Source organism: Kryptolebias marmoratus, linkage group LG12 (genome assembly GCF_001649575.2).
Source record: "Kryptolebias marmoratus isolate JLee-2015 linkage group LG12, ASM164957v2, whole genome shotgun sequence".
Classification (NCBI taxonomy): domain Eukaryota; kingdom Metazoa; phylum Chordata; class Actinopteri; order Cyprinodontiformes; family Rivulidae; genus Kryptolebias; species Kryptolebias marmoratus.
This window is the reverse complement of record NC_051441.1, coordinates 19,799,596-19,812,348: the sequence shown is the minus strand read 5'-3', so window position 1 is coordinate 19,812,348 and position 12,753 is coordinate 19,799,596. Positions and strand designations below refer to the sequence as shown.

Genomic DNA, 12,753 nt, shown 5'->3' with positions numbered 1-12,753 from the left:
ATACGTGGAGGTTGTTAAGGTCAAGAGACATTGAAATAATTCATACAAAGCACATCACAGGCACCTGAAATGCTTAATTATGTCCCCTTTTTAAAAAAAGGTTCTTAATCTGAACTGCAGAAAACATTTGATCCAATCAACCATAGTTATTTCCATCAATAAGAAGGAGAAAGGATATGGTCCATTGACGAATTTCTGGATTTTTCGGCCTATTTCCTGAGGGTACATTTGGGGAAAATTTAAACTTTTCGGACCCGGAGCTGGACCTGGAGCCGGACCCGGATTCTCCGTCTGTTCCTGGTCTCTGGAGTTGACCACATCCCGGAGTTCAATAACATCTGCCATGATTATTAAAAAATCACTGGCAGACAGTTATTTTCTGCAGAAAGGTGAAAAGAAGGAGTTAAAGCCTAAACATATTTATTCATAAATACACAAAGAAATGCCTTCAGTGTAGGAAAGGGAATCCTGTGTTATTTATACATTTTGTTTTGTAATTCCCAAGTCAAAAACAAGTAGATTATATTGGCAACCCAATAAAATACAGTTTTGTGTAGAAGTCTAAACATGTTTTAACACCTTATAGTCACTGATAATACCATCAAATAAAGTTTCCTGATTATTTTACACTGCACTTGCATCAGTTCAGATTTATTTTCATTTATTGTCAAAAATGCAGAGTGACTGTAACATATGATTACAATAAACATTTGGTTTGATCTAATTTCATTCATGTTTTAAGGAGAATTATGATGATAGCCCATTTTTATTTACAGGTAAGTTAGCTGCATAAAAATGAACAGTATGAAACACAAACAATATTCAGACACACTGGAGAAGATGTTCAAGCTGTTTGATCCGACACATATTAGTATCTCATGAAAACAACTTAAATATGACATTATGCGGTAAACATGACACCACGGAAAACGATTAATTCCCACTAATGCCGCTGGAGGGCGCTCCGTGCGCGGCCAACTTTCTGCGAACAACTACATTTCCTGTTTTGCGTAGCTTAGCAACCATGACAGGCTGAATTCTGATTGGCTGTAAGTCACGAACTATGAGAGAACGATGCCGGACAAAAATAAACAAGTTTTTGTTTTTGTTTGATAAAAGGTAAGGATACAAAAACTCAAAGGCCTAATTAAAAAAAAACATTAATAAATGCATAGATGTGTAAAAAATACAAGTTAATGCCTTGTTCATTTTTTTAAAAGTTGTTTTTTAGCTTAAAAACACTCGACAATGAGGATGTTTCACTATCTGTCATTAAAAACGTTTTTATCCTTCATAAAACTTTTTCTTTGTCACCAAGAAACATTTCTGGCCTAAAATACATGTTGAGGAAAACCGAAACTTGCACACTATATGATTAGTTTTGCAGATAAATGTTTGTTTCATACAATATTTAGTGAACAAACTAGCATTAGCTCCTTAGCTTTGTAACTGACGTCACATTAGCTTGTTAGCTCACTTATTGTTAGCTGAGGTTGTAAATATCTTATTATTAAAATGTTTTTTAAATTAACTGATTGTCTTATTATAAAAACACTTACCGAATAAAACGAGGTGGTCCTTTGGTCGCTCAAAAGGTGAAGGTTCTCAAAGAAAGTGAGTTTGTTTAGTTTTTATTTCTTCAGTTTTCCGTTTTAATTACTGAGCTCGAAGATGGGGCGCAATTCCGTGAATATACAGAATTACTGAATATTTGAAAAAAAATCAGCTCTTTTTATATCAGACCTAAATTCTGGAACTTTTTTTAAAATTAATTAATAACAATGAAGATAACAAAAGCAATACAGCTAGGTTAGGCCAGCTGCTGTGAAGGTGACAAGAAAAGAAAAAGAATCAGTTTAAACAAAGGTGTGTGTGTATAAATGTATATAGGTCCATTAATGCCCCCTGTAAAGATATAGATAAATGTTCACACCATCGGGTGTTCAAACATTACAAACACTGACTGATAATAAACATTATCATGTAACTATAAGCCGACTTGTGTTGGATCGGGTGCTTGGAGGACTGTAACCAACTGCTTGTTTTAGTTCTGACAACGTGAGGCATCTTAGTTTTTTTTTTTTTTTTAATTTCGTGAGAGAGGTCGATATCCATTTTATTACCACCTGGCTGTCTTCCAGGATGTTCGCAGAAAAACGTTTATTTTCAAAAACCTGTTTTGGATTCTTTCAGTTAGATTGTGGCAGCTCTTATTAGAATAACCAGAGCTTTAAAGAACGGCACCGATCACAACCAGTTTAACCCCGGAAGGGACAGTCAGGATCGTTTAAAGGGAAGTTCTGAACAATTAGTATCGGACTTGTTTGAACCACTTCAGGTTGGAGACGTATGGTTTAATTTCTAGCCAGACTGACGAGCTAACGGCTAGTCTGAGCGGGGCCAAGACCAGCGTGGACGGTCGTCCTCGTAAAACACAGATCTCAGAAGGTTTATAGCAGCTCAAGGCTACTTTATAACCCTTTACATCCCGATTTTAGTCAGCTACAGAGAACAGAGCTTCAGTAAAGGGGCTCTGGTTTGATCAGTCGTTCCTTAACAAGGTTTTCACGATAAAGTTCAATTTTTGTCATGAACTGCTTCAGGTAGCCATGACATTAAGTCGGCTGAGTGAGAGCCCTCTGGTAGTTCTCCAAATACTGCAAAATTTAGAGTCAAAACTACCATTACTAGATTCAGAAACTACACTTGTGGAGCTCTAAAAACAGAGTTGGTGTAATCCTCCCTGTGGCGTTTAAACCGGAGTTGCTGAGATTTTATTTAGCAGAACAATGTCTGCGACTTTGGAGAACAACTTTATACGATCATTTTTTAATTTATTTTTAGTGTTTCCATGTTAAAACAAATGAAACCGTTCCACCTGATCGGGTGTGGTCGGACACACAATAAAATGAAAGATTTTTTTTTGGAGCTCGTCTGTAAAACGGCTTAAACAGTGTTGGTGGTGAAACTTTATTCAATGCATGTTAGCAACTAAAAAAAATGAAATTGCAAAAGCTGTGAAGTCGAATTGAAAGTAAAAAAAGGCAGCAGCTACATGGCTGAAGGGGACTCCTGCAGCCGGCAGCAAATATGAAGTCAGAGATATGAATCTCTCTCCTCCTCTCTGCCAGAGGTCAGCAGTGACTGCAGAAATCAGCAGACAGAAATCTGAAGGCAGAAAATCTGCTGCAAGGTGAAGCTCTGCTCTAGTTGGTGCAATCAGTAGTGTAGAAATCTGTTTGTGAACTGAATCTCGGGATTTTCGTCTTCATTTCCAGCTGGGATGGTTTTCTTGTCACTGACACTGACTTTTTTTTTTTTTTGTCACTGATGAATACATCTCTGGTTAGCTTTCATTTGCTTTCCATCTTGTGCATGTGCAGAATAATTAAAACAGATGGCATGCGTGAAAGTCAACCTTGTTTTCCTTTGTAATAAGCTTTGAGGTCCAAGCCGCCCACCATCCAGGACCCAGAGACGGCAGAGACCGTGTCAGATCAGCGCCGCTGGGAAGAGGCTGACTCTCAGCTGGAGGAGCACACGTCCCCTTTATCCTGACGGCATATTCCTGGCTGGGAAGATAGAAATCTGCAGTCCTGATGATGATGAAGAGGAGCAAAGGCTTCACTTGGGTGTTTTGTGAAGTTTTGGGTGTTTTGTGAAGTTTTTTTCTGAAAGTTTCATTAAAATCTGTCCATTGGTCCATGAGATATTTTGCTAAAAGACAGACAGACGTGATAAAAATGTACTTTTAGAAACCTATAGGTTTAGCATTATGAGGAACAACCAATAAAAGAAATGTGTTCTAGTTACAACAATGTCTCATGCTTTCTTACCAGTTTGATCCAATTACCATCTAGTAAATAAAATATAAAACTAAGCAAAAAACAAAAAAAAGTTTTCAAATTTTCACCTTTATGTAAAGCAGATTATATCAGTTTATTTCCTCGTTGGTTTTCTTGACATGAAACAAATACTTTCAAAATTTAATTCAAAAACAAACAACAAGGGATTATCCAACTTATAACTATGAGGCACATTGTGTGAAATAAGTAAAACCCAATAGTTTTGTATGCAATCTGTTTATAGCAGAACTGAATGTCATTAAGTTACTGTTTATTGCTGTTAAGGTCTCTACAAGTAGTTAAAGTGGTCTATTGGGTTTTTAGGAAAAATCTATTGTTTAAAGTAACATTACTGAAAATATTGATTTCTAAAAGCTAAAACATGTCAGGTCACAGTGAAATATCCAATGTCGATCCTCAAATAGAAGACCATGAAGATTTGATATCTGAGGTTACACCATCTGACATAGAAGGTAACACTGAAACATGTAAGCATCCTTCTGAGGACTTTAATCCAACTGTGTCAAATACAGACAACATACGAAAATCCACTCGTGAGACGACTCACACCAAAAATGCAAGAGCTGAAAGAACAAGAATTGGCAAAAAATGAAAGAAAATTCCAGTCAACTTGTGAAAAATGGAAAAGTCAAGTAAGAGAAGCTCGAAAAAGGTTGAAAATTGAGTGCTCTGAAAAGGACTTATTTGACATGATGGATGTGATTGATTTTCCAATATGGGGAACCAGGCTGTTCTCGAAGTTAATGCACCCTGTGCTGAGGTTGGAAAAGCTCTCTCACATATATAGATTTTAAGGACTAACAGTGCTTTTTACCTTCAGTTAATAAATGTTAAACATGCTTGGAGAGTTTTTTATTGTGAAATTTTCAATGTTTATGCACTAAACACAAACAGCAACACTGAAAATACAAAAAAGCTACTTTAAACCGTATTTATTTAATATGGTTCATTGCATTGCTTTTACAGATAAATTTCTTTATCTGCAGAAATCCAGACTTGTTAAATTACAAGAACACATGAGAATTAATTAAGTGCATTAGTTGTTTGGGTTTTTTTTTGTTGTTGTTAATCTTTATGTATGAAATCAGTTAAAAATGAGTACATAACTAATTAATAACATTTTTTATATTTTCTAAATAGTGTTTATGTCCAATAACTTGCATTATTTTTGCTCTTTTTGCCAGAGTAGTTCACAATAAATCACTCATCATAACTGTGCAAACTGCATTTTTACCATTCAGCTCTGGTGCTTTCCACAAGTTTTCTACTGAAGCTGAACATACAGTATGTTCTTCCTAAAGTCTCTTTGCATAAGACTATTGGCTTGTAATATCTGACATAAATAAGGCCACGTTTCAAGTTTTAAAATGCCCAGTGATCCATCCACGAAGACTGCAGGGAGTGAACTCCGATCTTTTTGGCCGAACATCTTCAGACAGTCATGAAGTGAAGCAAGAAGACCCTTTTTTTTTTTAAAACTGGAGATTTACACATCAAAAGACACACACACTGTCCTGATCATGTTTTATAGTCTGCATTCATTTGGAAAGACCTAGAGACTTAAGCTGAAAATAAACTTAATGTTTGTCCACACAAAAGTCCAAAGATGACTTAAAACCACAAATGTTTAAGAAAAGCTTGAACTCGGACAACAAAGTCAGGTGTACAGATTATTTTAATCGAGACAAAACGGGCGCTCATATTCATAAAACCATTTTTAACTTATAGCTTTTAAACACACACTCACATTGTTAAGTTTCAGGAATGACGCACATTTTAATTTTTCACTTTATTTCACAATGTGAACGCAGACTTTCAAATTTCATGGGGAATGTTGACACTTCATAATGATAAGTGACCCTCAGGGCACATGGTACAGTATTATTGCCCAGTCATAAAGATACACAGAGTGCAGTAAATGTGGACTGAGTTGACAACAGATAAAACTCTGACAAGTCTGTTTATAGTGGCCTGACGCGGGTACCAAGGGCGTACCTTTGCTCTTATCAATGTTTGGAGGTCACAGTCTGTAAAAAGTTATTCCTTTGCATCTATTTAAACCCTCTGATGAGGACATTTCACTTTTATGGACCTCTCTAGATTTCTGGTGCATTAAAACCGGTTTAAGGCAGCTGAGGTTTGAAATTACAGGCTGCAAATAATCAGTCTACTGCAAAAAATGTTTACGACCAAAAATAAGATGTAGAAAACTCACTGACTTACACAGCAGGGTTTTAACCAAACTAGTGAAATATCTCCCTGAAGTTAAGGCTAGAATTATTCTTTTTTTTTTTAATTGACCTACAAAGGAATGATCCAGTTGGTGATCATCATTCTCGATAATTCCTCTTAACAAACTATTAAAAACACACAAAACAGCCATTCTGTGACAGCTAAGGTGAAATCTGAAGACACAGAAAGCACCAGATTTGTTATTTTTTCTTACCTGAAACATATTTTGGCTACTGTACTTCCGCATATTCGACGTGACACTCGTGATTCTGTCTGAATTGCACTTCCTGTTCTGACACAGTATGAAGATTTAGATTCTGGCTATCTTTAGCTCAGAAGAATAATAAAAATAATTAAAAAAAAAAAAAAACTATCCTCCAATATTTGACACTTTTGACGCATGTTAACACTGCTATCTATCATCTTATGCACCGTTAAATTATTCTGTTCCCTCCCTAATGTGAAATAAAATCTAACTCATTTGGTCTAACAGCGACTGCCCTTTCAGGTCACGGTCACTTCTTTCCGGCCCGTCGTCTCATGCAGTAGGAATCCAAACGCTTTTCCACTGGACGGCGTTTCTCCACAGGTCTTCCAGCAGAGCCGGATCGGGCCGGGTCCAGTCTGTCCCTCTTTCTTTGCCGCCCTCGTCCTTCTGACAGAAGAGCCGCAGGGTTTTCAGCGGGCTGGTGCAGGTGTGCTGGAGGTACTGACAGCCCTACAGCAGCAGATCAGACAGCAGAATGAAACAAAAAGGGAAATGATCGAGCGCAGATATGATTAAACCCTGTTATTTAGAGCTCGTGTCCACTCGCTGATAGTTTTATTCTTTAGGAGTTCGGTTTGTCGTCGCTACCTCAGCGCTGCCCCAGTACCAGATGGCCTTGATGACGCTGTGATTAGCAAGAGCCACTGTCAGCTGGTCTCGACTTCCTGTGACGATGTTGACCAAACCTGCGGGCAGGTCTGAAGACTGGAGCACCTGAGGGAGGACGAAGAGGAAGAGGGGGGGAAAACGCGCTGTAAATATAAACTGATGATCAGATGAACACAAGGATTTTCAGTTCACTTGTTCTGTGAAGCTATGATGATTTCAGGGAACAGAATTAATAGGTTTGATGTTATCACGCTTACTTGAACAAAAGCCAAGGCCGGAAGGGGACGCTTCTTACTGGGGACCACGACGACCGCGTTACCGGTGGCAACGGCCGCCCCAATGAGCGTTACCATGGAGAGCAGGGGATTTCTGTCAGGCAGGACCATCCCAATGACTCCCAGGGCTTCGGGGATGGACAGAGCAGCGCCTGACTGCGGCATGGGCTGACGGAGAGGAGGGTGGGGACAGATGATGTTAGCAGAATCCTGTCATCGACACCTTGCAGTACTTTCATGTTCTCGAATCACAGAGGCCCTTACTAGTGATCCTCCCTGAACTTTATCGCAGTAAGCCGCCCAAACGCCGAGCCTGGCAACGCTCTGCTCCACTTCCTCTTCAGCTTCGGCCAACGAGACGCCAGTCTGGGTGACGACCGCCGCCGCCATCTCCCGCCTCTTGGCTTCTAGGCCTTTAGCCAGAGCGTGGAGGGACTGAGCGCGTGCAGAAGGACTCTTCTTCATCCAGCTAGAAGAGGGAGGACATGTCCAAATTATCAGGAGGCTTCGATTGCAAAAACCAACGTTTCTGTTACATTTTACTCAGTGGTTAAAACCTTTAAACTGTGGCTGTTTGTTTATTAGACTTCAGTGTAATAATCAGCCATGTGCTGTCCTCACATGCTCTGTATGACTCAGCAAAACCCGTCTTATCAACCTCACAGTGAACTTTGAACGGATTCAAAGGGCACAACAGATTTGTCAGCGTTCACAATATAATAGTGTTTTGATGAGTCAGCCAGCATGCCGGGACTATTTTTACAGAGCTGTATTTTCACAATAAACTTTACTCAACTAGTCCTGACAGAAAACCGACACATTTTAAACCTCTAAAACATCTTCATTCAGCTGAAATAAAACTTACAACTCAGAGAAAAACGCTCAAAAAAGGCAAAAAACGCTAATGTTTTAGGCAGATCAGCTTAAAGAGATAGCTTTGACGTTTTGAAGTGTGGTGCTATGGAAAGGCTATGAACAATTAATAACTTACCTGTTGTAGATGAGCTCTATGAGCTGTTTGGAGAGTTTAATTCTGACAGGATTAAATTCTAATCTAAGCGAAGCAGATTTTGGCATCCTAAAACAGTTTCAATCTTCAAACTTTCACAGCCGTTTGTGCAAATGCTAATACTTAAACATTAACATTGCTGTCGATTTGACATTACACGGTTATTCCAGAAGAAAATGTTTTGATATTCCTACAGGAAGTGCCACAGCTAGCTGCTGCTGAAGCGATTTGCGGTTGCAAATAATTGTGTAATTCAATTAACTAATCCTGAAATAATTATAAACAATAATCCTAAAACTGACAACAGTGTCAAGGCTTTTAAAATCGTGTTTGCTGTTGACAAATGAACCCCGGTGAAGAACCATTTTTAGCAAATGACACCGTGAACTTTCACTTGAACCGAGATCCAGACTGTTTGTTCGTCAGGTGACCTTTGTGTCACATCGCCTTTTAAACCCTTTATTTTATTACCTATAAAGTTTTAGATTTTAGTGTAAATGTATCAAGCCACTCTGGGTGTCATCATTAGAAAGAGCTCTTTAGATCTGAAGCTTGTTGAAGACAGTTTCTGGGACAGATTACGTATTGTTTTGATTATAAATGTCCGCCGAGGTCATATTGTTGTGATTAGCCGTAACCACAGAGTTCTGTTTGTGTTTAGAAATCTCATGTGTCTCAGCTCTCACCCAGGCTGGACTTTGATGGCGGCCTCCACGGCATTTCGGACGTCCTTCCTGCCTCCTTCGGGGCACAACGCCAACACGCCGCCGCCCCCTGGTGCCTGCACCGCCACACTGCAGCCTGACACTGATTTACATGCTTTGCCTCCAACAAACTGCAGGTAGGACGGAGGAGAACTGAGGCGGGAAAACCACACAGAAAAGAAAAACGACCTCTTTAAATCTTCGTTTGTCACTTCCTGATTAACTTAAACCGAAAAGAGCAATAAGACAACTACCTTGAAGGCTCTGAAGAATCGGGAATGACAGCCTGGGATGCTTCTGTTCCAAACTTTGAGTAGTCCATGGAAACAGGAGAGGAGCGAAGACAAGGAGAGGAAGAAAAGGACGGACGCAGAAACTGGTACAGGCCCTGGTGGGGAGCGGAGGAGACGGAAACACACGGCAGCACAAGAATAATGGTTTCACACCAGCTTACAGTAGCAAAAGGCTAGCTAAAAGCAACAAAAGGCTAACTAAAAGTTCAAAATAGAAAAAGCTAGCTAGAAGCTAAAGGTAATAAAAAGCTAATTAAAATATCAAAGTAGCAAAAGGCTAGCTAAATGTGTCAATAGACTATGTAGCAAAAAGCCAGCCAAAGGTTAACTGGAGCAAAAGGCTAGCTAGAAGCTAAAATTAATAAAAAGCTAACTAAAAGCTCAAAAAAGCAAAAAACTAGCAAGAAGTATCAAAAAGCTAGCTAAAATCTAAAAGTAAGAATAACTTAACTAAAAGCTGGAATTAGCAAAACACTAGCCAAAAGCTAAAAGTTGCAAAATGCTAACTAAAAAGCATCAAATGACTAGGTAGAAGGTAAAAGTATCAAAAGACCAGCTAAAAGATAAAAGTAACAGAAGGTTAGCTTAAAGCTAAAAGTAGCAGAATGGTAGCTAAAGGTAAAAGTAGCATTGGAAGACAAAAATAGATAGTGTATTGAAAATATCTGTAAATACAGTTAAACAGTTTAAAAAGTTTAAAAACTACAAAAACCAAAAGTCACAGCACCCATATCCTGAATGAGACATCTTTTTGAAGTACGAATGGCTAAAATACTGCAGCAGAAACTATGAAGAAGTAGTTATATTGCAAAATAAGTACAGAAAACCAAAAGTTGTGACGGCGTTCACACCATTGGGGTTGGTTGTTAACTCACCTCCTGTCCTCCATCAGTGCAGGAGCCGCTGTCTTTGTGACCAGAAACAGGAAGACAGGGATCCAACACGGAGCTGGAATTCACCCACACTGATCCAACGGACAGACTGCGACGGAGAGAGAGGAATAACAGACTACTGTGAAGCTTTGCATGTTAATGAAAACTAAAAAAAACAAAACAACTATAATATAAGCACACGGATCAAGCAAGGGGCAAAGAAAAAGCAGTGACTGGAACTGGAAGCATAAAGTGGAGACAGAAGTCATTTGAAGTGAAGGAAAGTATGATGCCCACCTCTTTGCCGTCTCCAGAGCCAGAGTCAGATCTTCAGTCCAGACGGACGCGGCGTAGCCATGAGGACTGTGGTTTCCTGAACAGAAACACAGCAATCAGGCCCTCCAGGATGTCGCGGGCATTTTTTGTGATTGTTGCGGCTAAAATGTCTGATTTCGCGGGGCATTTTCCTAAAAGTTGCGATTTTTTAAAAAATAAAATCAATAAACAACTATAACTTTTAATATATAAACCAAAAATACTTACTAGTTTTGTAAGATAATTACCAACAAACATTGACATTCTCAAAAGGTGCTTTATTTGAGAACTTTGATAGCTTCTAAACTGACATTCATGACTATTTCTGGATTGTCCCTCGTCTGCAGCTCTCCTCACATGTTTTGTAGACACAAAGTGTTTGTCGATGCGTTTATGTTCCATGATTACACTGCAGGACGTGCAAAACAGCTGCAGCTGGGGAGGAAACTGGTTTGCTGAAATCTTTGTGGGCAAATGTGAAGCATTAGTGGACATTTTGGCTTCGGTTGCTGCTCCTGCACGCTCCCGGCATTCTGATGTTACCAGGAAGTGGCGTCACGTGTCTTCTCCGTGAGTTATTTGGGGTTATTTTGTATTCCACTCTACACAAACCCACAAAGAAGAGACTAGACTGTAGAAACGGTGGCGAATCACTTTAGAAACAATAAATATTGAGTTAAAGTTGCGGGAAAGTTGCGGTTCCGCGGGGTTTGCTTGATTTTGCGTTAATAGTTGCGATCGCAACATCGCAAAATCATGGAAGGTCTGAGCATTACAGTTATTATGCGTTTAAACACAGATTATAGTTCCACTAAAATGGCTCTTTACTTAGGTCCCTTTCACAATGAAAATGGACGCCGCTACGCTACCACCTATGAGAACACACGGTAAACCTTCAGTGTGAAGGCCTGCTCCAAACTCTCAACGATCATGGATACACTCCACCCAGGACCCTGATGCACTGCCCCCCCAGGATAATAAACCACCATAACCTCGCTATGGATGTTGTGTTCGTGCTGAAAACCGCCCACAGCTTCCTACATTTAAAGGGGAGCCTGCTGTGTTCTTAATACACCCCTGAGGACCTCAACACAGCATGAAAAGGGGGGCCTCACTTTGGTCTCCTTCCTTACCCACAGCCACAGCTTCTGAGTTGCTTCTGAAAGTCATGAGAGGCAGCAGAGGTCCAGGAGAGGGGCTGACCACAAACGGCGAGGAGGGGGCCGCACCACAAAGCACCGTGGGAGGATACAGGGCTCCAGGCGGAGAGGCGGCGCAGGACTGAACCAACTGAGGAGGAGGAAACAGAAGAAATAACTCAACCTGGAAACACGTCAGATTATTTTTTTTTTTGTTGTTTTGCTCATCTAAAGTTTCCAGCTAATAGCTCTCTGAGAATCACCTTGTCGGTGCTAAAATATTGTTTTATATCTGTCAAACTGGTATTATTCACAGCCTCAACCAGAAACAGCAGCTCAGGGTTTGAGGAGCTAATATGTGACGGCGAATTAAAGACAGGATTTAAACAATCCACTGAGTCTGATAAAACCTTGCAGGGACGGTCAACCCTGAACCAGCTGAGACTGAGCCCAAAGGAGAGAGCAACAAATGTTCTTAAATGGGCTGCACGAAAGGGAAATGTGTGTATTTAACTATATAACTGACAAGCTTTTTTTATTGCTTGCCCTGGAGGAGCAAAAGGTGGATGATAATGTTTTTGCCTGTGTGTGTGTGGATGGATTTTTATTAAAACTCTCAGGACATTATCAGTGAATGTAGATCTAAAACTGAAACGCATTAGGAGCCAAACACCGAACCTTAGAAAACACAAAAATGGCTCTAACTTGGTCATTTTGGTAATATTGATCTAAAATCTGGTGTGGTCGTAGCTAAGAGTCCCAGATTGTGCATGTTATGTTTAAGGTTTGACAAAAACAACTCCAACTTTGTCTTCCTTCTGTTCTTAGGGTTACAGAGTGTATATACATATTTAAATTAGCGTTCTAAATCAAAGCCCTAAAGATGCATACCCCATGGAAGACTAAGTTAGGCGAAGAAGCTCACGCCATCCTATATAACGAGTTATAATTCATGCTGAAATGGTTTTTTAACGTTTCGGAGCTAACCGTTGCCCCCTGCTGTTGAGCCTCCTGTACTGCAGCGTCCACCAGGCTTCTGTCTGCGTCACTGCGCAGAGAAACGCACTTCATTCCTGCCATTCGCAGCTTGAGTCGGGCCACGATGCTGTCCGCCACGCTCTCCTGCACGCACAGCAGCCAGTGGAGCTGAGGACAGAGAGAGGCAGGGAGG

The 12,753-nt window shown here is 40.0% G+C and overlaps 1 protein-coding gene across 1 annotated transcript in view; it reads right to left on the bottom strand.

The window, feature by feature from the left end:
* Positions 1-5,523: 5,523 nt before the first annotated feature.
* aldh16a1 (aldehyde dehydrogenase 16 family, member A1) overlaps positions 5,524-12,753 on the bottom strand; it is a 12,362-nt gene continuing 5,132 nt past the window's right edge. Inside the window, exons 8-17 of the mRNA XM_017439075.3 lie at positions 12,570-12,728; positions 11,577-11,733; positions 10,426-10,501; positions 10,132-10,237; positions 9,218-9,351; positions 8,946-9,116; positions 7,515-7,719; positions 7,233-7,418; positions 6,955-7,080; positions 5,524-6,816 (exon numbers count right to left, since the gene is read on the bottom strand). Coding sequence (XP_017294564.1) covers positions 6,637-6,816; positions 6,955-7,080; positions 7,233-7,418; positions 7,515-7,719; positions 8,946-9,116; positions 9,218-9,351; positions 10,132-10,237; positions 10,426-10,501; positions 11,577-11,733; positions 12,570-12,728 — 1,500 coding nt within the window. The 3' untranslated portion in view covers positions 5,524-6,636. The remainder of the gene's footprint in view (positions 6,817-6,954; positions 7,081-7,232; positions 7,419-7,514; positions 7,720-8,945; positions 9,117-9,217; positions 9,352-10,131; positions 10,238-10,425; positions 10,502-11,576; positions 11,734-12,569; positions 12,729-12,753) is intronic.